This window comes from Bidens hawaiensis, unplaced genomic scaffold (genome assembly GCF_021521415.1).
Source record: "Bidens hawaiensis isolate Kalapana, Puna unplaced genomic scaffold, B.hawaiensis_p1.1 tig00034167_1, whole genome shotgun sequence".
NCBI classification, from domain to species: Eukaryota; Viridiplantae; Streptophyta; class Magnoliopsida; order Asterales; family Asteraceae; genus Bidens; species Bidens hawaiensis.
Window position 1 is genome coordinate 25,003 of NW_027495885.1, and position 27,225 is coordinate 52,227.

At 33.3% G+C, this 27,225-nt stretch overlaps 1 protein-coding gene across 1 annotated transcript; it reads left to right on the top strand.

The window, feature by feature from the left end:
* The first annotated feature begins 397 nt into the window (after positions 1-397).
* LOC143585760 (protein phosphatase 1 regulatory inhibitor subunit PPP1R8 homolog) lies at positions 398-23,317 on the top strand. Its single transcript, XM_077067466.1, has 4 exons — positions 398-638; positions 760-839; positions 20,847-21,151; positions 22,468-23,317. Exons 1-4 carry the CDS (start codon positions 398-400, stop codon positions 23,189-23,191), a joined length of 1,350 nt encoding a protein of 449 aa, XP_076923581.1. The 3' UTR covers positions 23,192-23,317.
* The last annotated feature ends 3,908 nt before the right edge of the window (positions 23,318-27,225 follow it).

Here is a 27,225-nt window from a genome sequence, read left to right on the forward strand (position 1 = left end):
TTAACTTAAACACACGTACACTAACTAACATTAATGAATGTAAATGAACAAAGATAAACGGACATAAATGAAAGAACGCTAGCGAATGCTCGTGTCCGTTCAACTAAACGAACACCAAAAGTTTGTTCACTTAACGTTCCTTTCGTTTGCAGGCCTATACATTTTCGTTTACAGGCCTCTACATTATATCATTCTTGTTTAATCAATGAAATACACGATTGTAATAACAACTATGCCATTTTTTATCTGTTTGAACAGTTAAATACCACATTCTGAAATTTAGAAAGATATATATGAAAATCTGAAGTACTTGTACTACAAAACATGGCATGTTGATGCGTATATCCAGTTGTACAATTTTCTTTATGAACAATGGATTTCACATGTTACCAATATGATGGCAACTGTGATGAATCCCATATTAATCCAGTCAGCATTGGAGAAACTAGGAGCTCAGACACGTCTAACGCGTCTCCAGTCAGCTTTTTCTATGCCCGAGGTTTTCGAACCGTACAGCAAACAAAGACCAATCCGACATCTAGAAAAAGGGCCGGCTGTTATATTTGGTGGTATAGGTGCTGGCACCGGGAATCCGCTTTTCTCAACCGACACATCTGCTGCTCTTAGAGCTTCTGAGAGTATGGCCCACAATCTATAATATTCTATTTATTTATCTTGACAACCGTACTGTGATCATATTTCATACCTGCCACAAAGCACGGGCTCTCTGCCAGATGTTATTATTTTGGCAGAATGCAGATTTTAGATTATGCACTCAAGAAGAGGGACGTGAAACTGTGAAACTTGTGCGATACGTATCAGACTTTGGTTACCCAGAGGTATTATGGACATTTATTAATTGTAGAAACACATCTTTGTTACTCGGACCCTAGCGGTGATTGGCTGATCACGCCTGTGGTGGAAAATAACATGAAGAAACTGAGATATACATAAAACTTGGTCCCAGTGTATGTTTCTTTTTTCTATTCTATTTAATTAATAAAACCGCTGTTGAAGATAATTTCTTTATTTTATTTTAATTTTTTTTCTATTTAATTAAAATTTGGTTTTTTAGGACCAAATGTGATTTTTGGTCAACTTGGATTGGTTAATTATAAAGTTAAGCGTGTGTTTTAATCATCTAAGAAGTTCAGATGCCACTTTGAATGTTATTGCGCTTCTATGTTTGAGGTACATAATGGACTTCACATTATGTTAATTTGCAGTATAGGCATAGCAAAACTTATTTATACCCATAGATTGTAATCACATAATCATCTTTCTAAGGTAAATTATACAGATCTTGGAACCATAACGAACCAATCCCCTACCGATTGAATCTACCTTGTGTCCCCGCTGCAACGTGCGGGCTCTTTGCTAGTTATTTATTATTGGGATTTTTATATATTTTCCTTACTAAACACATTAATAACATATTTACCAAACCCTAAACACATAATTACATATTTCTTTCCCCTTTCCTACCAAATTGCCCATTTACCCCCAACACCTTCTCTCTTCAAGAGGCATTTCATTCATCTTTCTTTGTCCACAGTTCCATCTCTAGTACTCTGCCACAGTCTCTGAAATGGAAAATGTGGTGGACGCGAACGGTGCGATGACACACGCACCTTATATCAACTAACGAACACGATATCATCCAAAATCGTCCATGTTCATATTCCCCATCTTTCATCGTTCTCTCCGATACCCTAAATCTCTTCCAGTTTTGGATTAATTATCTATTTTCCATTGATTCTTAGATTTTGATGATATGGTTGATTTAGCTACACATACCTGACCTAATTAATTTAAGCGTGCGTGTGGTAGGATTGGGACACTCCAGTTCTAATAAGATTATGTATGCTATCTGGTAGGTGTAAAAGTGTTCAATTTAATGCTTCGGCTGCTTTCAATTTCATTGTTTTGACAATGATTGGTAATAATAAGAAATTAATTTGGCTTTTAGGGTTATAATTTAGGGGCTTTTAAGTGAACTATAGTTTCATGCTATGATTTAAGATGGAAACTTAAGAAAAATGAACATTTTTTTGAAATCACAAAACATAAGTTGAGAACTCAAGAAGACAGTAAACATGTGAGATTGGTTATATCATCTAAAGAAATTAAGAAAGGTAGTTGAGATTGGTTATATCATCTAAACAAACATTTATCGTTCATTTTTCATTTTCTGTATAATTAATGGGAAATGTTTTATTCGGAAAAATAATAATTAAGTCTTTATAAAAAGATATCGGTTGCCACCATTGTCTGTGTGTTTATACTTTAAATATTTTGATGGTAAGTGATGACCGTCGTCTTGGGTTTCTTTATGCCTTTTGGAGTAGGATATTTTAAGATTGGTAGGGTGGACACTTTTGCTTACTTGATAAAAACCATTTATCGTGTTCACAAATTAAAAAATGGTAGCTGCTGAACATGTTGGTTTATCGCATATGCTTTGATTGGTGTTTTGATTTATATTATCCCAAAATTGCAGTTACCCTTAAATAATATATAATATATTAGATTTTATCCCTCGTATTACGGAGGTTGCTTTACATTATTCGTTTTTAATATTTATATATGAATATTTGGATTTTAATTTTGGAGTAAAGTGTCATTTTCGTCCTTGTTGTTTGATAAATAATGCGACTTTAGTTCAAAATTTATTTTTTTTGCATTTGGACCCTTTAGATTTTAGATTTTAAAGTTAACTCAAGGTATTTTTGTACTTTTAAATAAATATTAATACTAATTAAATTTAAAAACATAATGTAAGTAAATTAGGTCCCACTTCTACCTACATCACTAGATCCTCCCCCGTCTGAAATCGAGTTCATCACTTCATCCTAAACATTCAATCTGTCACACCCCGACCAAGACGGAAACGTCGGGGCGCAACCGATTGTTCATCGCACACGACACTATTAAGTGACAATATTTAATCAACTCATTTAAATTCATAAAAACACAAAGAGTCACATAACTTGTTCATACAATAACCGAATTTCAAATCATGGTAAATAATATATTGTTCGTTTTGCTAATATCCTAATAGTCTTGATAACATTTTTTCTTCAAGTCCTCGAGTCAACCTAAAGTCAAACCTATAACATTGCATAAATAGAATTTGTCAACACAAAGGTTGGTGAGCAATTTCATAGTTTTTGAACAATAGATATATAATATGAAATTCCACAACTTGTATACAAAACAATAAATAATAGCAACAATTCAGATAAATGAAATCGTTAATAAGAATACATTAACGACACCTTTCTATAAGGGGATGCCAAATATACTCGGATTTTGTATGAAATCGTTAATAAGAATACATTAACGACACCTTCCTGTAAGGGGATGCCAGATATACTCGGATTTTGTGAATCAACCATCCAAAAGCGGTAAACACATTAGCACTTAAGCATATAAGCATATAACACAAAATCGAGCATTTATTTAAGTAAAGTATACAATAAAGTTTGTGGTTTAAGACTCAGGTATAAATCATTTGGATTTGAATAAGTTTGCAATGTCACCCCCAAAATATAAAAGAGTGAAAACGGGGGATGAAAGTACTCACGTTCAAGTAATAAACTTGAAAGATTTGATGATTTGGAGATTAACCGGAACGATGAGTTTAACGAACGAAGCCTAAAGGAGAAGAAGTCTTGTATTAGAAAAGTTGTCTTGGAAGTCTTTAAATGAAAATAAATGATAAGAAATGTAAACAATTTAAAGTTTAAGGTTTAAAATGTAAATATTTAAGAAATTATAATAATAGTCATTTAAAAATGTAAGTTTGCTCGAAACCGGGTTAAAGTATCTAGCCCTTAATTTTACTCAACCTATGTTAAGTAATAAGGTGGGTAAAAATGCAAGAAAGCAAGTCCCTTTATAATATAGATACTAAAACGGGTTTTAACGAGTGTTCGGGTGGTCGGTTCGGGTCTTGGTGACTTGACCAAACCCAAAGTCAACTTTCCCAAAATAATAAATGTATGAGATAACTCAATAAATCTTAAAGAGACTTAACCAAGTATGTAGTTCTATTGTTTTAAAACTAACAACATCCGTTAAGCGAGTGTTCGGTTTAGTCGGTCCAAACTTTGTTATAGGATCAAGTTGGATTCAACATTCCGAGTACTTTGTGAAAATAATTAAAATCAGTTTATAAAGTATTTTTAAATAAATATATAAGCTTTAATGGTTAAAAACACACTTGTGTGTCTTAAGCGAGTAGACTTGGTTTAGTTCGGTTTGGTTCGGTTTTTATCTTGGAATAAGGCCAAGAATGGTTACCACATGTCCAAACATCATAGAACTTGTAAAATAATTTATAAATAATAATACCAAAGTCTTACATACAAAAAGTCAACAACAAAGTCTTTAAACGAAAGTTCGGTTTCCGGTTCGGATCTTGTTTCGGGATAAGACCGAGGTTAGATTCTACAAACCCATAACCATGGAACTAATTAAAATGGTTTTTAGAAACTCAAATCTTACATAAAAAAATGTTTATACAACTATTTAAACAAACTAGTAAACAAGAGTTCGGCTTCCGGTTTGGAGCTATTTACGGAATAACCGAGGCTAGTCTCTACAAACCCATAACCATTGAACTCAAAATGTAAAATAGAACTAAGATGAGCAGAAGTTAAACAAGTATAACAAGTTTGGTTAGATGCGGAAAATATATATAATCAAGGACTACTACGAGTCCTCCATGCAGCTTTGTCTTATGGGCCGGACACTTAACCGACCGAGACTGGAGAAATGCCCACCGAAGGTACAAAGGGTGCTATTATATATATGTTGTATAACAATCTTCAAGTATAAATAAGTGTTAATGATGTGCTAAAAGTAGTTTAATAATTATTAACTAAATTAACTAAAAATAAACACTAAGTAATACTCTAGACTCTCTAAAACTCGACTAAACTACTAACCGGCAAGTGAACCGGTCGACTCTAGTAAAGCTAAGTAAGTCCATATATCGAACCCACGAGACTCTCTAAATTACGTTTATTAGCTAATTAGACTCGACTTCAAAACGCGACTTATTAATTATAATTGTTTTGGGGGTTTTTATTTAAAATACTAATTTAATACTATAATTAAAAACTAATTAAGAAAACAAGTAATTTAAACAAAAGCAAGAATTTGTTATTTAAAATAAGATGATGATGAGAAAACTACCTAGGCTAGAATCTCCTAAATTTCAGTTATTACTTAACCCGGGGGAATATTTAGTTATAGACTGGAATCGTAAAATAGACTCTTAAAAAAAAACCCGAACAGGACCTCTGACCCTTCTCAAGAAAACACCTATGGGTTTCTAATAAATTTTAACGCATACCAGTATTAAAAATCAAGTTCCCTTACGGTCACCTAATTAATTATGATTTAGTTCCTTTATACGAAATCCTACCTTACAGCGCGGAAATCAAAGGAAATTTAAAATATTTAATTGACTCAATGGACAATAATAAATAATCAACCATAGACGGACTCCTTACGAAGAACTAAATCTAGCAAGATCAAATAATAAAGATCTATCAATAACCTAGCACTTTACAGATTTTAGGTTAACAGCACACTTAGGTTTATTTGACAATATTATTCCTATGATCTTATCATGACATCAATCGTAAAATAATCAAGAACACAAAGTAATTGATCTAATAGCAACCTATCATATGACAAACAATAATCAAGGGTTGCTATGGAATAAAACTCATCAAACAATCCTAAGCATCCATATGCATCAATTTAATAAAAATAAATATTTTCCTAAAACATAAAAACCATAACGATAAATAATCCCAAGTCAAATCAAAACATCAAAGTAGGTTCATCATAACCTAGGCGGTCTAAGGGTTTAGCCAACAACCATACTCAAGAACAAAAGATAATAAATAGGTTCAAATAATAAATTCATGACAAAAATATTAAATTCAAACCGAATAATAACAACGTTTGGATGAGTAGGTGTTGAACCTGGATGCTATTTGGTTGTCCCAAGGCTTGCTCCTTCTCTTTTCTTCTTTCTTTGCGTGAGCCTCTCTTTTGTTCGTCTCCACTTCTGCCGTCCGATAATTGTCTGATGTAAAAATCCCTCAATCCAAGGGTTCCGGTCCCTTTTTAAAACCCTTTTCTTTTTCTTGTGTCTTACTCCTTTCCTAATTTGTGTATTGGGCTTGACAAAACAATTTCTCATGGACCAACGATACTTCTTCCATCCAAGTTGATTTTTCTAATTCGGTGGAGCCCACTAATGCCATGCTTTCTCTTTTCTTTTCGTTTTGTTTTGTTGTTGTTGTAACTACACGAAAGACAGACTTAGTGCGTATTTGTAATTTAAATAATCACATTAAAAGAATTAATCTTTTCTAACTAAATAAATGATTACATTATTTTTAATTCTTTTTTTTTATTATTTTGTTTCTTTTAACTTTAGAATTATAATAATAATAATGAGATAAATTATTCAACTATTCATTAATTGGTTTCAGATTTAGCAAAAGTGCTCCATTTTAACTCATAGTCTCTAGAAACCATTAAACTCATATGTGAACCAAATATTAATAATATTCAATAAAAACTTGGCTCACAAACACTTAAAAGTGTAGAGAATATTTATATAATGATTTGTATATTTTAGACCATATCAGTTAACAAGTTGATTATAATATAAGACCATGGTCAGTTTGACTTTGGAAAATCAAACTGCCAAAAAATATGAAGAACACCTTTGAATGCTTGAGAATTGGAAGAGAAAGAGATGAATGAGCAGGGATTAATGAAGGGGATAGGGGTGTATATATAAGATGGGTTGAAAGGGTCAAGCATAGGGTGTGATTTCAAGGTTTGCATGCAAGAGGAGTCAAGACAAGTCACAAAAAAAAAAAGATAGGGTTGCTGGTCTGCACGTCGGTTCGCGTCCGGAAGTTCGTTTTTTATGTATCTTGAGCGTTTTAAGTCCGTTTTCGAATCCGTAAAAGGGATTTTTCAAATTAGACAAGAGGGAATGTTTTAGTAACATAAAATCCAATATTTTATATATTTGAAATGTTCAGGATATAAATCGGGTCGGTTTACAACATAAAAACAAATACAAAATAAATACAATTTGACCCGAAATCGAGGGATGTCACACAATCTTTTCCTACCTAAAATCCTCATTACACCCAACTGAATCTTGATCAATTTTCTTCTTGTTTTGATCTTGTATTTGTCCTCTTTGTGTTCATAACCTACAAAGACTTCACCTTCATACCTTCATTGGATTTCATCTTTAATTAAAAACAAACCCTAATTCCAATATTTGGGTAATTCTTGTCTCAAATCATTTTCCTGTCGATGTATTTAAACCACCGGCAGAGGCAGGAAGCTGCAAATTTTGCGATTTTAGGCGGCGGCTATGGTGGCGGAGGAGCTAGTCAGGCCAGAGGGGGAGGCGGCGGCGGAACTGAAAGTTGTTTCTCCGTCAAAGCCCTATCATTGGAGCTGCTTAGTGATCGGATCTATCTATTATAAGACGAGGACGACGGCGATGAACACGATGACGACAGTCGTGGTGGCGGTTTCTACCGGATCGACTCCTTAGATCTTGATTGCGTATAAATATTTTCCCTCGATTTCGTTGTGATTCCCTGTTCGTACTGAAAACTGGTGCAAAGATTTAAGCGGCGGTGACATTAACTGGCGCTACAAATGTTGCAGGTGGATGATGGCTAAGGAAGGGAGACTGAAGTGTATTGAGGAGTGGTATTATTTTATTTTTTATTGTGTTTTTTATTTAGTTAATAAAAGTGGATTGTTGAGCAAATAAATAATATAATAATAAACTAAAAAGACCATAATACTTGACTTAACGTTAAAATCTAACGGAGTTAGTGATTTGGACGTAATTGGCAAGAAGTGAGAAATCTAAAGGGTCCGGTTGCACAAAAAAAAGTTTTTAGACTAAAGTAGCATAATTGATCAAACTTCAGGGACGATTTTGGCACTTTACTCTTCATTTTATTTATTGTTTGAAAGTTAATAATTAATATACTTGAGGTTTGATGATTAAATGGTTTTCACAAATAAATGATATGTTATAATCTGGTTTAAAAATTATCTGGGTTTGGTGATACCCATTACCCGTTTATTTTCTTTATTATAAAATTGTTTCTTAATTATAAATAATATATATTTTTTTAAATAAAATAGGATATTAATTTTTAGTATATCCCAATTGAGTGTTAATGTCATTTTAGTACCTGTGGTTTGACCAACTATGCAGCTTTAGTACATATACTTTATTTTATGCATATGACTACCCTAGGTTCAAAATACGTGCATTTTTAGTACTTTTTTAAACCCCGTTAATTTTCAGCCGTTAAGTCCGGGGTATTTGCATAATTTCATTATTTAAATCAGAGGCATTTGGGTAATTTCATTATTATATATTTGTTTTTCTTTTTCTTTTCTCCTTTTCTCTCTCCCATTAACCCCTTTCCCCCAAATTCATTCTCTTTAAAACCCTAATAATTCCTCAAACTAATCAAACCGTAAATTCAAACTAATAGAAAAAGGGAGAGAACTAATCAAACTGGTGATTCACCCGTATACCGTCATCGTCTTCGTAAATTTTCATCCGTTTTTTTTTCCGTTGACTGGACCGTGATTCATCGGATTCCTTTTCCGGTGGATCGTCTTCGTCGTCGCTAGCGGCTACATATCTACGATTGGGCTTTTTTAGTGTGATTCTTTAGTCTGCGTCAAGAGAGAGCATGGGCTGGATTGTCAACTGGTGATTCACCTGCATACCGCTTCCATGGGTTGGGTCCTCAAACTAATCAAGCGTCCGTGAAAACGTGCAGGCGAGTGCGAAGGCGTTAACTCTTTGCAACAGCTCGTACAGCGCTTCGATATTCTCGTCCATCAATTTCTTGACGTACGATCGAACAATCTCATGTTTTCTTGAACTCACCGGAATCTCGTAACTAGCGCGAGTATTTGATGAAGAGCACGTGCACCACCTTGTAATCTACCATCTCCGCCGTAACCCCCGGAATTGAAATATGAACCGGAATCAAAAGAAGAAGAGATGAGGTTAAGGAAGAACATGAAGGGTGTGATGATGATGCAATGTACTGTCTTGATTATTAATTTGGTTCAACAATATAAAAAGGGAGAGAAAAAACAAAAGAATAAAACAAATGATAATGAAATTACATAAATACCCCGGACTTAACGGATGAAAATTGACGGGGTTAAAAAAGGTACTAAAAATGCACGTATTTTGAACCTGGGGTAGTCATATGTATAAAATAAAGTATAGGTACTAAAGCTGAATAGTTGGTCAAACCACAGGTACTAAAATGGCACTTAACTCATCCCAATTTTATAGAATTTTCATATCGAATATTTGATTAGAATAATTTTTAATATAATGAGATGTTATAACCCGTTTAAGAGCTATCTGGGTTTGGTGAGACCTTTACCCATGAATTCGGGTTAAATGCGTGAAAAGCCTTCATTTACAAATAAAGCAATATGATGGCTTGAGAGAACGGTTGTTTTACATTTTCATTTTTTAATATTTATTTTTTGGATTTTAACTTTCTTTATTGTAAGAAAGTTAATAATATACTTAAGGTTTGATGATGAAAAGATTTCATAAATAAATGATATGTTATAACCCGTTTAAAAGCTATCTGGATTTGGTGACCAATGACCAGCTTATGTTTTTTACTATAAAATTGTTTATTAATTATAAATAATAACTTTTTCTTTTTAAATTGGATATTAAATTTTAGTATATCCTTATTTTATAGGATTTTCATATCAAATAATTTGAAAGATTAATTTTTAATTTAATGAGATGTTATAACCCGTTTAAGAGCTATCTGGTTTTGGTAAGACCTATATCCATGAATTTGGGTTAAATCAATGAGAGGGCTCCATTTAAAAATTAAGCAATCTGGTGGCTTTCTTAAAGGGGGGAGCGACCACATCGCGACACTTAGGATTTTAGGGGTTTCGTTTATATATATTATAGACTAGTTTGAGTCCCGTGTATTACACGGGAATTGATGCGAATTTTAATCTTTAAACATCAAGCAAAATACAATAAACAACACAATTATCATATATTGTAAAATACAATTACAACATACAATAAAATTACATGAATTCAAGGCAAACATTACACAAATAGTTTGCAAATAACAATAAATTTTCTTGTACACTACATTTGTGGTTGTATTGATCAATAACCTTGTTTATTAAGAATTAATATCTTTAGTCAACGCCTGATTGTAACTCTTGATAAGGCGACGTATAGCTATCCATGTGAGAACACGGGTTCTTTCAAGTACAAACCAACCCTAGATAATGATTAACATTGGCTTTTGTATATGGTCATCGCAAAACACCGTACATCTTTCCAAATAATCAATGAATTCGGATTTTCAGGTATTTAAGCATGGTAAATGATTTTACCAGATTAAAAAAAATTGTGATTATAACTTTCCCATATTAAATACTTGATTTCTTCCCTATAATATATATTTACCTAAAATAATCTATTGATTTATATTTAGGGAAGATTAAAAAATTAAAATAATATTTTATTGCTTAACGGATCAAACGGGTAGAAAATTAACCGAAGTGAGTTTTTAATGCATACACAAAAGTGCTTTATTGTATTGCTTGGATGATAATTGTATTAATATAGTTTTGTCATCGTATTAAACACATTATAATTTCTTTTGAAAAATTTGACAAAAAATGTTCCAAGGTCAGCCTGACATCTACTAAAAAATTTCAACCTACTGATGCAATGAACCAATGATGAAAACCCTACTCTTTATAATAATAATCAACCTACTGATGCAATGAGCCAATGGTGCAACACATGAAATAAGATCCTTCCCTTTTTAACTTCAAATGTTAATGCATAACTGATTTAACTGGAATTATAGGTGAGCATATCTACAATTATTAATTTATAGAGATTGAAAGTTAAAAATTGATTATGAGATTTAAAACTAATAATGATATGTTTCCAGGTTTTAAGCTTAAAACTTAAAACCGGATTTGCAAGTTATATTAGGTAAAAGTATTAATGGTTTTAGTATTTAAAATTTTGAAATTAAGAGGATTTCTACTATATTTATAAATATACATAAAAAGTTACATTTAAATTAAACCAAATTCACAATGAGTGCAACATATGACATATTGGGGGGGGGGGGACTAACCAATAGTGTCAATCATATGTATCAACATCATAGCAACATTTCCTTTAAGACCATGAGTCAGCTCCATTACCTAAAATTGCATGTGACTGAACAAAAGGTAGTAAAAAAAGTGGAGATCAGCAACAAAGTTAACAACATTGATAATCAAGTTGTTGAACTAATTACTTGAAGTTATAAAGATTAAATAGCCTTCATAATCAAAATGTTGAAGTAATTTTTCTTTCAAAAGTGATTCTTTCTAAAATGATTCAATATTCAAAGTTTTATTAGGTGTATGTTAAAGATACATAGTAAGCAGACTATCGTTGATAATGCGTTACAACATATAAGCATAAAACAACTAACCAATGCTTACTTCAAAAGGTAACATAAAATTTAGGTGAAATTATAAAACACGAAATTGAGAGGAAGTTGCTTGTTAATAATACCACATGAAGAAGCGTGGATCGACTCACTGGTAGACGATCTACTTTCCTCGGGTGTGATTATGCAACTTCACCGATGGTTTCTCTTGGATCTGATGGATCTGGGTTCTTCCACCTACAAAACGAACAACAACGTCAACTTACCCATCAGAAAGGGACAGAGGGTCCTCTTTGGGGTAACCCTCCGGTGTGAGAATAAGTATTTGTGGGAGAAGATAATAATATGTGAGTAAGGAAATCTGAAGAGTATTGCTTAATAGCTGAATACTCTGTGTGATTGTGTTACTGGCTGTAACTGTCTGTGAGTGAATGTAATTGAATATGATTGAATGTGAATGAATGTGAATGAAATGAATCTCTCTCCTTGTGGAGTTGATGCTGCATTTATAGTGCTAGGGTTTCCACTGATTGGGCTCAGCCTTGTTGGCCTCCTCCAATTGCTCTGCGCCACGTGTCCTCTGGGACACCTGGTGCTTTCTCATTGGTTGTAATCACGTGGTAGCACATGTGTCATGCTGAGTTGTCCACCTTTCATTTGGCAGCTGTCAACATCAGCATATTCTTATTCCTTAAAAAGATACCTTCTGGAAGGTTGTCTGACGTGCACAATCAGGGTTGCCCTAATCCCGATTTGGATAAGGATGAGGTTGATTATGTGCATGTGTGATATGCGCCAATCCTGAGGATGCGCGAGGTCTTCTCTTTATTCTCACGCGCAGATGTTTCCTGCGCAGATGTGATATGCACGAGCATGTGATATGCGCCGCGCGCTGATGCGCCACGCGCATATGTGATATGCGTGAGCATATGTGATGCCTGAGCATCTGTGGTGCCTGGGCATATGATGCCTGAGCATATGTGGTGCCTGGGCATATGATGCCTGAGCATATGTGATATGCGCCATGCGCATAGGTTTTGGTTTTGTGCCTTCGTAATGTCTTGATTTCAAGCCTGTTGTCTATATCTTGTGGGTTGACCCGCCTTGCTCCGTGTTGAGGCGGGTACATACCTCTTCACCACACTTTAGTTTATTTTTACAAAATACCCATTAGGGATGTTTATTAAAAATTAGAAAAGAGTCGAGCGGAGCCGAAATTTAAAAGGTTAAATTAAATAATTGACTTGGAATTTAGTTCAAGTTCAATTTGAAACTAAAGATCTAGATCTGATAATAAAAAATATAATACTACAGGGGTTGTGATAACAAAAATGATCTAGACTTTTGATGAATGTATAAACAAACATATTGAATTGGGAAATTGGGACAAAAGCATAAAACCTAATATATACAATAACTCACCTAGGGTTAAAACTAAACAAACATGACTTCCATAAAATTGCAAATCAAATCGATACTTCCAATTTTTGCGAATGATACAAAGAACTGATTAGACATTGACGCAATTGAGTTGAATTGGAACAAAAGTATAAAACCTAACAAATACAAAAACTCACCTACGGTTAAAATTAAGCAAACACACCTCCATAAAATTGCAAATCAGTTCGATGCTTCCAATTTCTGCAAACGAAACAAAGAACTGATTAGACATTTACGCAATTGATTTAGTACACGGAGGAAGAAAACAGAAAAAAGATTTGCCGGCTTCATATGAATCCAAGCGAGATGAATTGAATGCTGGATGAATATAGTGGAGGAGGATGTGGGCCGCCTACGATAAAAGGAGTGGTAGGTCATCGAATTTCTTTGCTTTTGTCATGTAAATAATCAGAGAGTAGCATAGTGCTACCATTCTATTAAAAGAAAATTAAAGCGGGCCAGAGAAAACATATAGATCCGAAAAAACATGTTGGGTCGGGTAATAAGCCAAAAGGGATTAAGAAAAACCATATTTTGTAAATGGGTTAGAAAAGGGTGAGGGGGGCCTAAGAGAGTGACAAGTGGCAAATAAAGGTATTCTTTTATTAGAATGGTAGATACGTATAAACATCATTTACTAACTTTCCTTTTTGTTGGCTTAAAAGTAGTGGTTGCTTTCAGGTGCATAGAATAAACTCCAAATGTTGGCTGTTATATTGGGATAGAAGCATTATGAAATTGGCATATCAATATGTTGGTTTGGACTCCAAAAAAAAATGATCTTACATAGTTTGAGATTGCTGCTGTGGATTCCAAGTCAAAGTGGGGCTGCTCATATCAGATCGATACAACCGCGTTCATATCAGATCGCTACAATAGTTTTAAACAGTGGCGAAGCTACTTATACGGCACCGGGTTTGCCCGAATCCATTCTATTTTCGGTTTTATTTAGTGCGTATAGTAGCGTATTAACGAACGGACCTATTCATTTTTGGCAACGAACCCATTAATCAAGAAACAAAAAAGCAAAGAAAGCACATCAGAAATATTTCCGATGAAAAGGAACATCAATGGTGGAATTGCTAGCTACGTCTATTTGCTGAAGAAGAAAAAAGTAAGTAATTTAATATTTTAGTTTAAGTAGGCTTTAAAAGTACTCAATAATCAATACCTATATTCACTATCCATCATTAAAGCACTAACATAATACAGAAAATGCTTTAATTTTGTTTTATTTTACTTTGAGAGATAATAATAATAGGTTAACTTTTTAAATATTTTATTTTTCATATATTGGTATGGTAGCTTTTATTTTATTTTTATTTAACCGTAGTTAGATATTTATTAGGTTATGCGATTTTGGTACAACTTTTTCTATTTTTTCTCATGAATAATTGAGGACTACGTTTTACTTTTCAAGTTTTCATAATTAAATTTGTTAAACTTATTTAACTTTTTCTTATTTTATCATTTTAACAAGATACATAATCAAAGAGTATTTTTTATTATTTACATACATATTATTGGAAAATTTGCTAAAAATAAACAAACCAAGTTATTGATAAAATGTTCGAGTTTTGGTTATTAACTAATAATTGTTTTTCTGTTTCTAGAGTTTTAGGTACAATATAATAATTCTAGAGTTAAAAGGTTATATATGGTTCCGCTAGGAAATGTATGTTATGTGACCCGACGCGATCCGACCGAAAAACTTGACGCTATATAGTAATAAATCAATTCCGTAAATGACAGCGAACCCGTAAGAAAATTTTTCTAGCTCCGTAAGATTGTTGTATTTGATTGCTTAACTATTGTTATGTTTGTATCCGAAGTTTTATCAAACATATGTTATCACATATGACCCATGTCGCTTCAATGCACGAGTAGTACTGCTAGTACATTATTATGCAAAATATCTCTTTGTTTTTTATGTTTAAGTGTAATAAAAATAATTTAGATATACCTGACAGCATTTGTGAAGCATATTTGTACTACAACGTTTTATCAAAAATTTTGATATATATAACAACCTACTACGTATCCATGTCAAGAGAGTTATTTCTAATCGAGGATGTTTTAACTAATCGAAGAGATATATAAACGGATATATGAACAAAATTGTTTAATTAGTTTATTAATGGTAAAACGGTCATTTAATTAGTTAATTTTAATAAAGTTAATAAATATGTAATATATGTGGTTTAGGGAGGAAAAATATGTAATTGAATTTTAAAGGTTGGGTACTTATGTAGTAAGAGCATTCTTATCCTATCCCGCAAAATCTTATGAGGGGAGTTTATAAAATATAGGGTGAGATTTTAAGTGGTTATGAGTGTAAATTATAGGGTGGAGAGAGAAAAAATAATGATTTTTTGTAAATTTAGGGAAAATATAGTGATTTTTTTAAATAATATGGCAGATAGAAAAACTGTAACGATAAAAGTATAAAAAAATATTATTTAATTAAACAGGAAATATAATGTAACGTTTTTTAGTGTCATTATAGAGATGAGGATGGTGAATAAGTTGAGAATGCTCTAAGGGAATGGATATATGTAAATGTCCCATAATTATTTAAGGAAATGTTAATACAAAGGGAGACAAAAATAAGAAGTGTGAAAAGGATTTGTAAACACAAAAAAAACCCCTCAACAAAAAATTCAAAAACTTTAATAAAAAAATCGTAACTCAAAATATAATTAAAAAACGAAAAAAAATTAAAAAAACAAAAAAATTTCCCTTGTCATTCCCGTTATAAAAAAAATGCCGCTGAAAAAAGGTTTATTTGATTTTAATAATTCTTATTGACTGGTATTGGCCGATAATAATCCCTATTCATTTTATCACCACTGGCGGTCCAAATTTAAAAAAGTTGGCCCCCAATGGTCCCCCGTTAAAAATGACTTAACGGTGTTATACTTTTTTCCAAATTTCAATGTAATGTTTTAGGGCTTTTGATCGGAAGGTGGATACGAGTCGATTGATGTAAAACTTCGTTCGAAACGGTGCTCCAAAACGACGAAATAATGTTTCAATTCGGGTTTTTGAACTTACAATTAACAAAAATCAAGTCGTTTGGATCACCGTTTCGAGCTAAGTTTTACATCAATCGACTCGTATCCTCATTCTGATCAAAAGCCCTAAAACATTAGTTTGAAATTCGCGATAAAGTATAACGCCGTTAAGTCATATTTAACTAGGGACCATTGGGGCCAACTTTTTTAGATTTGGAACCGCCAGTGGTGATAAAATGAATAGGGATTATTATCGGCCAATACCAGTCAATATGGATTATTAAAATCCAATAAACCCTGGAAAAACACAATGCTGAGACGAAAGACACAATGAGGAAAATAAAAAAGAACACAATTATAAATAGAAAATGACACAATAGATCGCAAAATATAACATAATACCGAACAAAATATAACACAATGTTAAATAATATAACACAATATAAAAAAAAAGTCATAATGGAAGGAAAAAAGACAATCAATGATGAAACGAACACAAAACACAATGATAAACAAAAAGAATAATGATTTTTTTCCCTCAACATTGTGTGTTTTTTTTAAGAACGAGAAAGATGGTGGAAATATTTTAGTGTTTTTACCTTTTTTGTTTTTTTATTAAATTTTGAGTTATAATTTTTTAATTAATTTTTTAAGGTTCTTTTTTATATGGCTATAAATCAATTCTCATCCTTCACATTTTTATCCGTAACTTGAAACTACTTAACTATTATATTAAAGCAATGCATATCCATATGACCTATAACTAAATTATCCACATAGGATTCCACCTGAACAATTTCCAAAATTATAATTCAGCAATTTTCAAAATTATAATTTACGCACAAGTTTTCATTTTTACAATTTCCAATTCATAATGATAAAATAAAAATATCTTGTTAGTGGGAATCAAAGTCGCTATCTTGCTTTTAAAATACTCGTACCTTACCAACTCAACTATAATGAATTGATGTTAACCTTATCTTTTTCTTAATTGGTATAGATTCATAAGATATGTTATTATGTATATTATTTAAGTTAATTTTTTTGTTTTATTTTTTTAACTACCCGTGCATCACACGTTAAACTAATTTATATTTTCATACTCACGCTCAACAAAAAGAGTATTCATTCATCAACGTCCAAATGTTATTGCACACGGTACAACATCTTAGAAGCTGATGTTTATTTGCACGTTATTGTCATTACCTAGGGCTATTCCACCTCTCCACTCCTCATCGATTTAATGCTGAACCTAGGGCTTCCACTTCCTCCACTTCATTGCAACACTCATCGGATCTGAAACTCATATTTATTGGATTGACCCGAACCAAATCGATACAGTTTTAAAAAGACCTGCTCCCAAACGAAATCGATACCTTTTATATTAACTCATTGCCAATAACTAAACTGATACCCTTTTAAAATGACCCATTTTGACCCGAGCCCAAGCAAATCGAAACATTTATAAGATGACCCATTTTCATAAATGAAAATTGAAATAACACACTTGAAGACTAAGAAAAAAAAAATGAAGGATAACGCATACAACGTTCTTAACTTTTGAAATCCTTTCTACCAAATGTCAATTCATTATTATTGGTTATGAAGATCCAAAAGAAATATAAAGCTTCAATGACTTCAACCTACTTGAAAGTTGAAACCATGTGAACCTTTCATTTAGTTTGTGAACTCTCCGTATTCTTATATTTTTCATTAGGCACTAAAACCAAACATCAAACAAATTAAATACAAATTGAAGTGAAACTAAATTGAAAAAAAACTAAAACAAAACCATAACCGAAAACCTAAATAAAACCAAATACCAATAAAACTTAACAAAAACTGAAATGAAACTGAAAAACTAAAACCGAACCAAAAACTGAAAAAATCAAAACGAAAAACTGAATAAAATAAAGTGAAACCCACCTAAAACGAAAAAAAAAAACAAAATCGAACCGCAACGAAACTGAAATGAAACAACTTCATAAAAACTAAAACCGAACAAAAACCAAAAGAGGAAATCAATACTTTTTTATATTGACTCGTTGACAAAACTAAATTGACACTCTTTTAAAATAACCCATCTTGACCCAAGCCAAAGTAAATCGAAACATTTTTAAAATGACCCATTTTCATAAATGAAAATTGAAATAACACACCTGAAGACTAAGAAGAAAAATAAAGTGTAACACATACAACATTTTTAGCTTTTGAAATCCTTTCTACCAAATCCGAATTCATTATTATTGGTTATGAAGATCCAAAAAATATAAAGCTCCAATGACTTCAACACACTTGAAAGTGGAAAGTCATGTGAATCTTTCGTTTAATTTGTGAACCCTCCACACTCTTTATTTTTTGATAGGCACTAAAACCAAACACCAAACAAACTAAATACAAACTGAAACAAAACTATATTGAAAAAAACTAAACCAAAACCGAAAACTTAAATAAAATCAAATACCAATAAAACCAAAACGAAACTAAAAAACTAAAAACGATAAATCTGAAATTGAACCAAAAAAAAAAATTGTAAAAACCAAAACGAATAACTGAATAAATTTAAACTCATCTGAAACGAAACTAAAAAAAAAACAAAACAAAATCGAACTGGAACGAAACTGAAACGAAACAAATTTATAAAAACTAAAACCGAATAAAAACCAAAAACGGAAATGAAACCAAAATAAAGAATAACTACTATGAAACTTTAAAAAGAAAAACCCAACCTCTTTAGGCAACACATTTATTATTATTATTAATAGTATAGTAAATTAGAATATGTTGAATGTAATTAAGTTGAATGCAATTTAATATAATTTTAAATTATTTTATTAACAAAAGTTACGAGTAGGGCTGTAAACGAACCGAACAAGGCCTTGTTCATGTTCGTTCGTTAAGGAAATAATGTGTTCACGAACGGTTTATGAACACTTACCGAACGAGATTTTATGTTCATGTTCGTTCATTAAGAAAATGAATGTGTTCATGAACGGTTCACGAACACAAGCGAACACAAATAAAAATCAATAGAGCCTAGAAATTGAAACCGACGTATTCATCAATGTGAATAATAAAAGTCTGTAAACAAATCAAACAAACACAAACAAGGGCATGTTCTTGTTCGCTTATTTAACTTTAAACAAATACGAACACTTAATCGAACAAGTATTTATATTAATTTTTGTTTATTTAAAAAAATGAAAATTTGTGTTCATTTGTTTATAATCTAAACGAACATAACTGAACAAAGAAAAACGAATATAAATGAACATAGATGAAAAATGTAAATGAACACAAACAAGCATAAACGAATGTAAATGAAAACACTTAAATGAACTCAAATTAAAAAAATATAAAAACCTTTAATTAGATTACTCATCCAGATAATAAGTAATTATTTTCTATTAATACATAAACGGACATAAATAAACAGATACAAACGAACATAAATAAACGAACATAAACGAACGTTCGTGAACATAAATGAATGAACGGAACATGTTTTGTTCTTTTAATTAAACGAACACAAATATTTTATTCGTGTTCGTTCATTTATTAAAGAAACAAAAATAAACAAATTTCCCGCCGAACGCTTCACGAATAGTTCACGAACGTTTGGTTCGTTTACAGGCCTAGTTACGAGAATACATAATATTATTTATAATAAAAGTTATTGCTTTTAACGGTATAGTAGTATAGTAGATTTATCTTTTCAGGGTTAGGTTAGAAAAACTCATTTGAGTTATGAAAACTCCAGAAACTCATTCTCAACTACATGTTTTTAATTAAAGAATAAATATTGTGGTCCACAATTAAAATTAATAAAAAATGCAAACAAAAATATAACTTTTTCTTTCTCTTGAAAACATTAAAAAAAATTAGTAAAAAAATGTTAAAAAATAGCAAAAAAATATTTTTTTTGATTTTTTGATGTTTTGTATTAAATGTTACAACATATATTATGTGTTTAGAAAAATTATAATATTATATAAGTTTTTACAACTCAAATGAATTTTCATTCTATACCTCCCCGGTATTTTCATACTCAAAGGTCAATTAAAAAGAGTACTCATTCATCAACGTCCAAATGCTATTGCACACAGTACACCATCTTAGAAGCTGATGTTTATTCGCACGCTATTGTCATTACCTAGGGGCTCTTCCGCCTCTCCTCACCGATTGACTGCTGAACCTAGCTAGGGCTTCCACTTCCTCCACTTCATCGGATCCGATACTCATATTCATTGGATTGATTTCCATATGCTTTGCTTCAATTGAACCCACCCTAACCTGCGAAATCCAAATCCAAATCATTCTGCAATTGGAGGTAACTGTTGCTGCCTGTATTGAATTGAATAATAACACAATATAGAAACCCATCATTCGTTTCATCATGTATGGTAGAAGTGGCCTTGAGGATAGGAATTCGTGGAGAAGTAGAATTAAAGTTAAGGATTTTTAGTGAGAATTGAATACCTTAGTGCTTAGACTTAACTTATTTAGGTCACATACCATAATGGTATTTCCCTTACATATATTATTATTATTATTATAATTATTATTAGCTTTTATATAGCTGTTAAACTGTGATCTTATTATTAATATTATTATAATTAGTAGTAGTTTTTATATAACTGTTAAACTTTGATTTCCTTTATTTTGCTTCATACACATGTACTTAGAGCCGAGGGTCTCTCTGGAAGCCACCTCTTTATTCCTTTGGATAGAGGTACGGTGTGCCTACATCCCACCATCCCCAGACCCTACTTATAGCTTTGCTATCGGTGGGATTTTACTGGGCATGATTGATTGATTGATTGATTGATAGACTTTACAACCTTTTGAAATACCTAAAACCACCACACAGCCTTTACATTCCCCTCCTGATGCTCCTCAACAAATTACCCAACTCGGAGGCGGACACTCCACTTGGCAGCCTCCCGATTGGGCTATCGAACCCCGTCCTGGCGTTTATTATCTTGACGTTTTCAAGGATGGCCACCTCCTTGACCGAATTAATCTTAATAAGCGTAGACACGTCTTCGGGAGGCAGCTTCATTCGTGCGATTTCGTACTCGATCATCAATCAGTCTCTCGACAACACGCTGCTGTTGTTCCTCATAAGAACAGAAGGTATACAAATTAAATTAATGCGCTAACTTTGAGAATCAAGTAGTGTAATTTTATATATACAAGTAGTGTACTTATATAATTATCCGATGCACCGAAACGCCAACTGATGTGGAGTCCCCGTCCCGTGGACGCGCCGGGGACGGAAACGCCGCCGAAACGTTTCCCGGCCGTTTCCTAAAATTGGTTACGGCGTGCTCAAAGTTTCCGAAACGTTTCCTATAATATTTAGGGTTTTATCTTCTCGTTACAACTTACACGTTCAATATTCATCACTCATCATTCAAATAGCGAACTTGTAGCAAATTCCGACGGAGATTCCGGCGCCGGAGCAGTAGGAAGAAGAAGGAAGAAGATACAGGCTGAATGTGACGGCTGTTAACTTATTTTAGGTTTTTAGGTTTAAACTAAGTTTATGTTTTTTTAACATTTAACCCCTTTATCTTTTACTTATATGCATCTAATATCTAAAACTTTTAAAATTTACATAAAAGGTGTTTTTTTTAATCTAGTCTCTCTAGGTTTGTATTTCATTTATAACCCTAGATTTTAACTAACGTGTTCAATTCTTAAACAAATATATATATTTTTTGGACTTTGTTTAATATATTTGTATTTTTTTAATATTTTTTTTTTGCCGTACCGTTGCTGTACCCGTATCTTGGATTTTTGATTTTTGCCGTTTCCCGTACCCGTAACGTCCCCGTATCCTGATCCCGTACCCGTTCCCGTGCTACTTAGATTACAGCATAGTTACACTACTTGATTATCACAGTTAGCACGTTAATTTAATTTGCATTTGATCCAAACCCTACACACACACACACACACACACACACACACACACATATATATATATATATATATATATATATATAGGGGAGAGATTTTTTGAGAACCTTGTTGAGTTTTAAAAACTTAAGAACTTAATTTTTGACCAACATTTTATTAAATACATTAGATTATGTGGTTGAGATTAAATGTGATTAAAAAATTAAAGTAGGAGAGAGAATACAGATGTAAAGTGATTACACAAATTTAAACGTCCGTTACACATATGCAATTACAGCATAGTTACACTACACATATGTAATTACAACATAGTTACGCTACTTTATTATCACTGTAATTTTTTTACGTATATGTAATCTACATATATTACGTATGTGTAAAAAAAACTAAAAAAAAAAATTGTAACGTTGAGTTCTTTCGAGTTCTTAAAACTCAAAGTGGTTCTCATTTGAAATCTCTCCTATACACACACACACACTCTATTATTTTATTTATATTTATATGCTGCTGATATTATGCTATTGTAGTGTTTATGTAATAGATCTAGGATCTGCACATGGCACCTTTGTTGCAAACGAGAGATTGACCAAGGATTCTCCTGTTGAGCTTGAGGTGGGACAGTCCTTGCGCTTTGCAGCTTCGACGAGGGTCTATATCTTGAAGAAGGATGATGCAGCAGCCCTTTTCCCCCCTCCGTTGCCATTGCCAAATTTGCCACCACCCCCCGACCCAGGTGATGAAGAGGCTGTGTTAGCTTATAATACGTTTGTAAACCGTTACAATCAATTTGATACCTCCGTTGTGGATGAAAGACCTTTGAAAAGAAGTAAGAAGGCAAGAGTCGCATTCAGAGATCAAGTCGGGGGAGACTTGGTTCAAGTTGTCGGTGTGTCTGACGGTGCGGATGTAGAAACGGAACCCGGTCCAGTGGGTGTGAAAGAAGGTAGCAGTCTTGTAGGAAAGTACGAATCACTTGTACAAACAACGGTAATACCATTATCATTACCTAGAACGAAGGAAGGCGGTGCTTCCCCAAAAGGAGGCGTGACTGATAAACTACAACAAGTCCTAAACAGAGTTAAAGCGCCTGCAAAAGGTGGAATTTATGATGACCTCTATGGAGAATCAAGCAAAGTGTCTTCTTCGTGGGCATATTCTCCGGCTAAAGATGATCAAAGCAAGTCTCTTGGTGATGCAACTCTGAGACCGGAGAGCAAGGATAGTGAGAGTGATGATGATTTATTTGGCTAGCTTGTGGCTTATGGCTGACACTTACAATGTTGTGTGCAAGAAGGCAGCTACTTGTTATTGCGGATTCACATTTTCTCTTATATTCCATTAGTTATGGCTTTTACACCGACAATCTCTTTCTGAGAGGAATTTGATTACCATCCACGAATGTCTTTTTGAGAAGAAAATAGGAAATGGAATATAACTGTTTGATACCCTACTCATGGTTTCTACTTGCATATTATATTCATGTTTCTATCCCTATGATATTTGCTTCAAGTCACAAACTTAGTACTCATCTAGTGTTAGGCTTCTGCCTCTTCGTTTCACAGTTAATAATTTTTTTATTTCAATGTATAGTTATTAGGCTATACACGGGTTGAATAAAAAAATAATTAATATTAAATGTTTAGGAATAAAGATTTAGGAATAAAACATGAGAAGTGAGAAACAAACTTATTTATTATGGGAGGAACGGGTGCCCATACTCGAAGGAGGCGGGGTGGTGTACCCGTCTACCCCAAGCCATTCAGCCCCGATGTGCTCCGTTTCCCACCCTTTTCCTTCTTTGTCTCCTTCCCGAATCGTGTGATGATCCTGAGCCTGAGTGTTTTTTGTCCGGTTCAAGGGACACGGGGTGGTGTTCCCGGCGTTCTCGAGTCCTCATGAGCCCACACCATGACATCATCCATTGCAACAACTAAAACTTAAAGTGTGTCGTCTCTCTTTATAGTATGATAACGCTCACGTTCCATTAAGTTATTAAGCAAACAACATCACAAGTTTGTAATATAGTACGAACAGATAACGTAACGAACTGAACCCATACCGACCGAAATCCTACCACATCCCTGTCGAACACACAGGTTTAAAGCAATTAGTCTAGTATGTACTTATATGTATATATTATAAAGCATAAGCTAGGGACTTCTTATAAGATAAGAGGTACGTTTTTTATTCCACAGGTTACAAGGGTTAATGCATATTTTAAAATGTTTTGGAGGGCATTATTGTCTTTTGCCTAATACCCTAGGTTTCAATTCATTGCCTACTTCAATTGATTTGTAACGATACTTTCTTGCGACTCTTCTGCACTCTCCATTGAATGCGTTGGCTTTAACAGGCCAATCAATTTCTGTAACCAGCCACCATTAAAACACCAACCGGTTTCATCGTTTAATCATCTCTTCGACTTAATTGAGCGCGAGCTTCAATTGCAATCAATATTATACTTCAATCCTTTTTCTTTGAACGACCAACAAACGGCGAATTGCCTAGGCACTCCCTACGGGGTGACCCAATGGCAAAAGGGTAAAGGCCACCGCGAGATGGCCCAACCAAGCCTTACGGAGCCCTTAAGCGCCTCCAAGTTATCTCCAGTTCCGAGGAAAACCCATCCGCCCGAAGGCCCACTGGTGGTAAAACCGAACCGGAGATCACAAAAATCTTGGTCTTCCTTCATTAAGCCGCCCATGCCCACCCCAAAGTCTTGTCTGGAGGGATTGGCCTGGGTCTCCATTGAATAATTCATGTTTCCTACCACTACACCACATTGGAAAGGATGCTTGCCTTTTAATTCAATGTCAGTTTCTATGTAATTTTCTTAAGGCCTCATAAGTGGTTTTGAAGGATATCTTGCTGCAATCAAAGGCCAATCGAAACCGAAGGCTGCGATCAAGCATCAATTCAATGACCGACGGTTATCTTCTGTGGTTTAAGCATGGCCGCCGTCACATGGCTTCAGCCACGAAAAGCAGAAGCAGGTAGGTACGTCTTCGCCCTCTTCGTTTATTCTATGCCTGTTATTTCTTGTACGTTTGTTGGATGTTCTTTTAGTGCTATGGGGAGGAGTGTTTCACATACGTTACACCAGTAATCCTAATGCATACTAAGCAAGGGCTAGCTTAGTATTTCATCGTCTGATAGGCTCATAGGCCACTAGCTTTCACCGAATAAGTTATTTGTTAATAATGGCCAGAAACCCAGGGGCATTTTTTGGAAACTCAGAATGGTATCATGTTTGGAGAATAGTTCTCATTTTTGGTTTACATTATTCATTGACCGTATATTATGTAAGTATTTCATGGTATTTCCATGTTTACTACTATACCATGTACTCTGTTATTTTTTTTTCATACATATACTATTAGAGATTGTCTATATTTATTTAATAATGCCCATATTAGGTCTCATGATTATTTGTTATCTGACCCATATTAACTGAGGTTTCCCAAATTACCCCTGTTTCTCAGTCTGCAGTTTGACTAAGTTATAGTCAAACTGTTGATACCAAATGAGCTGGGTTTTTTTTTTTTTTTTTACTGTTTTTGGGTACTTTTAATCCCTATACATCACCATCCAAATTCTTGAAAAAACTTGTGTTTTTGCTTAACATTCTGTATTTACACTTATAAATGTCATGCTCATTAGTCATTGTAACCTTCATTCACATAGTAAATGCGATTGTTGGGGTAAAGGAAGATAGATTGATGACGACCGGGCTGCACACGGTTGCGGCCTTTTCCTGTGTCATATGTGGATCTATTGTTGGATGGAAAAATGTGAGATCGGATAACTGGTTGACTCAAAAAGGTGTTATGTTCGGTTTGGTAGGGGTTTCAGCTCGGAATGGTTTTTCCTACAACCTAAATTATAACCAAGTAAGCCCATTTAAATTATTTAAACAGAATAAAAAACCCTTTTATTTAAGGCCCAATTTTTTTTTTTCACCTTCAACCCAAAACTTTTTAATGATTCCCATGGACGGCCCTGCAAACGACAACCCACCACTTCAAGGTCTGATATTTACATGTCCCTTTGCGGTTGCGAATGTCGTGGCCGAACCTTCGCGGTTGCGGAATTTGTTACTCGAGTTATACGTCCCTTTGCGCAAAGCCACTATAGTATATTGTAATAACATATACCCTGACCCTGTGTATTTATCAAAAAATCTGGTTCAACATCAAAGGTCGAAGCAAGCAGAAATCAATATCCATGTTGTACCTGAGAAGGTTTGACTTGGTCACATTCGGGTATTGCATATCCCGTCCACCTTTCAATACATGGATACATTCTCAACAGGCTTGCTCCCGGCACTTGTTTCAATAACCTTTCGAGATAGTTTGAGCGTTCGTCATACTCCCTTTCGACCTATGGGGAAATCTTAGAGTGTATATACATTCATTATAATCATTGTAATTATGTTTTCCATATTTACCCTTGTATTCATCCCTATATATGGGGTTATTTTGGAAATTATCAAGAATATTTGATCCCATAAACTCTTTTGCTTGCAACAATAAATTTTTTTACCAATTTACCAATGCAAACAACTAGCATTGAACCGTGAATACATTTTTTAATTGTAATATACTATTAATGCAATAATGCGTCTTGTTAAAATGTTATACTATCAAAAGAATACACCAACTTTTATTCAATAAAATAGTGATAATATTCAGATAGTGTTTGATATTACAAGCAATCAAATGGTTTTTACGATTTCAAGTTCGCAAATACTAGGTTTCATGTGTTTGGGTCTAGTTTGGACAAGGTGTGTGTGATAGATAACCTAGTTAAATTAATAAATGAAAAAAATAAATATAAATGGAATGTTATCTTTATTGGGCCAAAAAGCCCATATTCAATTGAAACCCAAAATGGGACAAGGAATGTTTGCATGTTGCAATATACCTCACGCCTCACGGCTCACGGCATGCAGAAAAATGTGAAAGAACACTATAATATAAACAGTTTGATTAACTGAAATATCGGGATAAAGTTTATTTTCTTTTTTATTCCTGGTCCAATCCTTGTATCAATGGCCTAAACTTTATGTATAACATGCTTTATATATACTTACTAGATTTTATCCCCCGTATTACAGGGTTGTTTTACATTATTCGTTTTTAATATATATATATATATACATATTTATTTATTTATATTTTAATTTTATTTATTGTAAAAAGTTAATAATTAATATACTTGAAGTTTGATGATAAAATGGTTTCACAAATAAGTGATATGTTATAATCCGGTTTAAAAGCTATCTG

What these genes read in the sequence shown, in the direction of transcription:
- LOC143585760 (XM_077067466.1), top strand. Translation starts at nt 398, where the DNA reads ATGGCAACTGTGATGAATCCCATATTAATCCAGTCAGCATTGGAGAAA. An exon ending in CAGACTTTGGTTACCCAGAG is followed by an intron (nt 840 to 20,846) that starts GTATTATGGACA and finishes ATTGATTGATAG; the next exon opens with ACTTTACAACCTTTTGAAAT. An exon ending in GTTCCTCATAAGAACAGAAG is followed by an intron (nt 21,152 to 22,467) that starts GTATACAAATTA and finishes ATGCTATTGTAG; the next exon opens with TGTTTATGTAATAGATCTAG.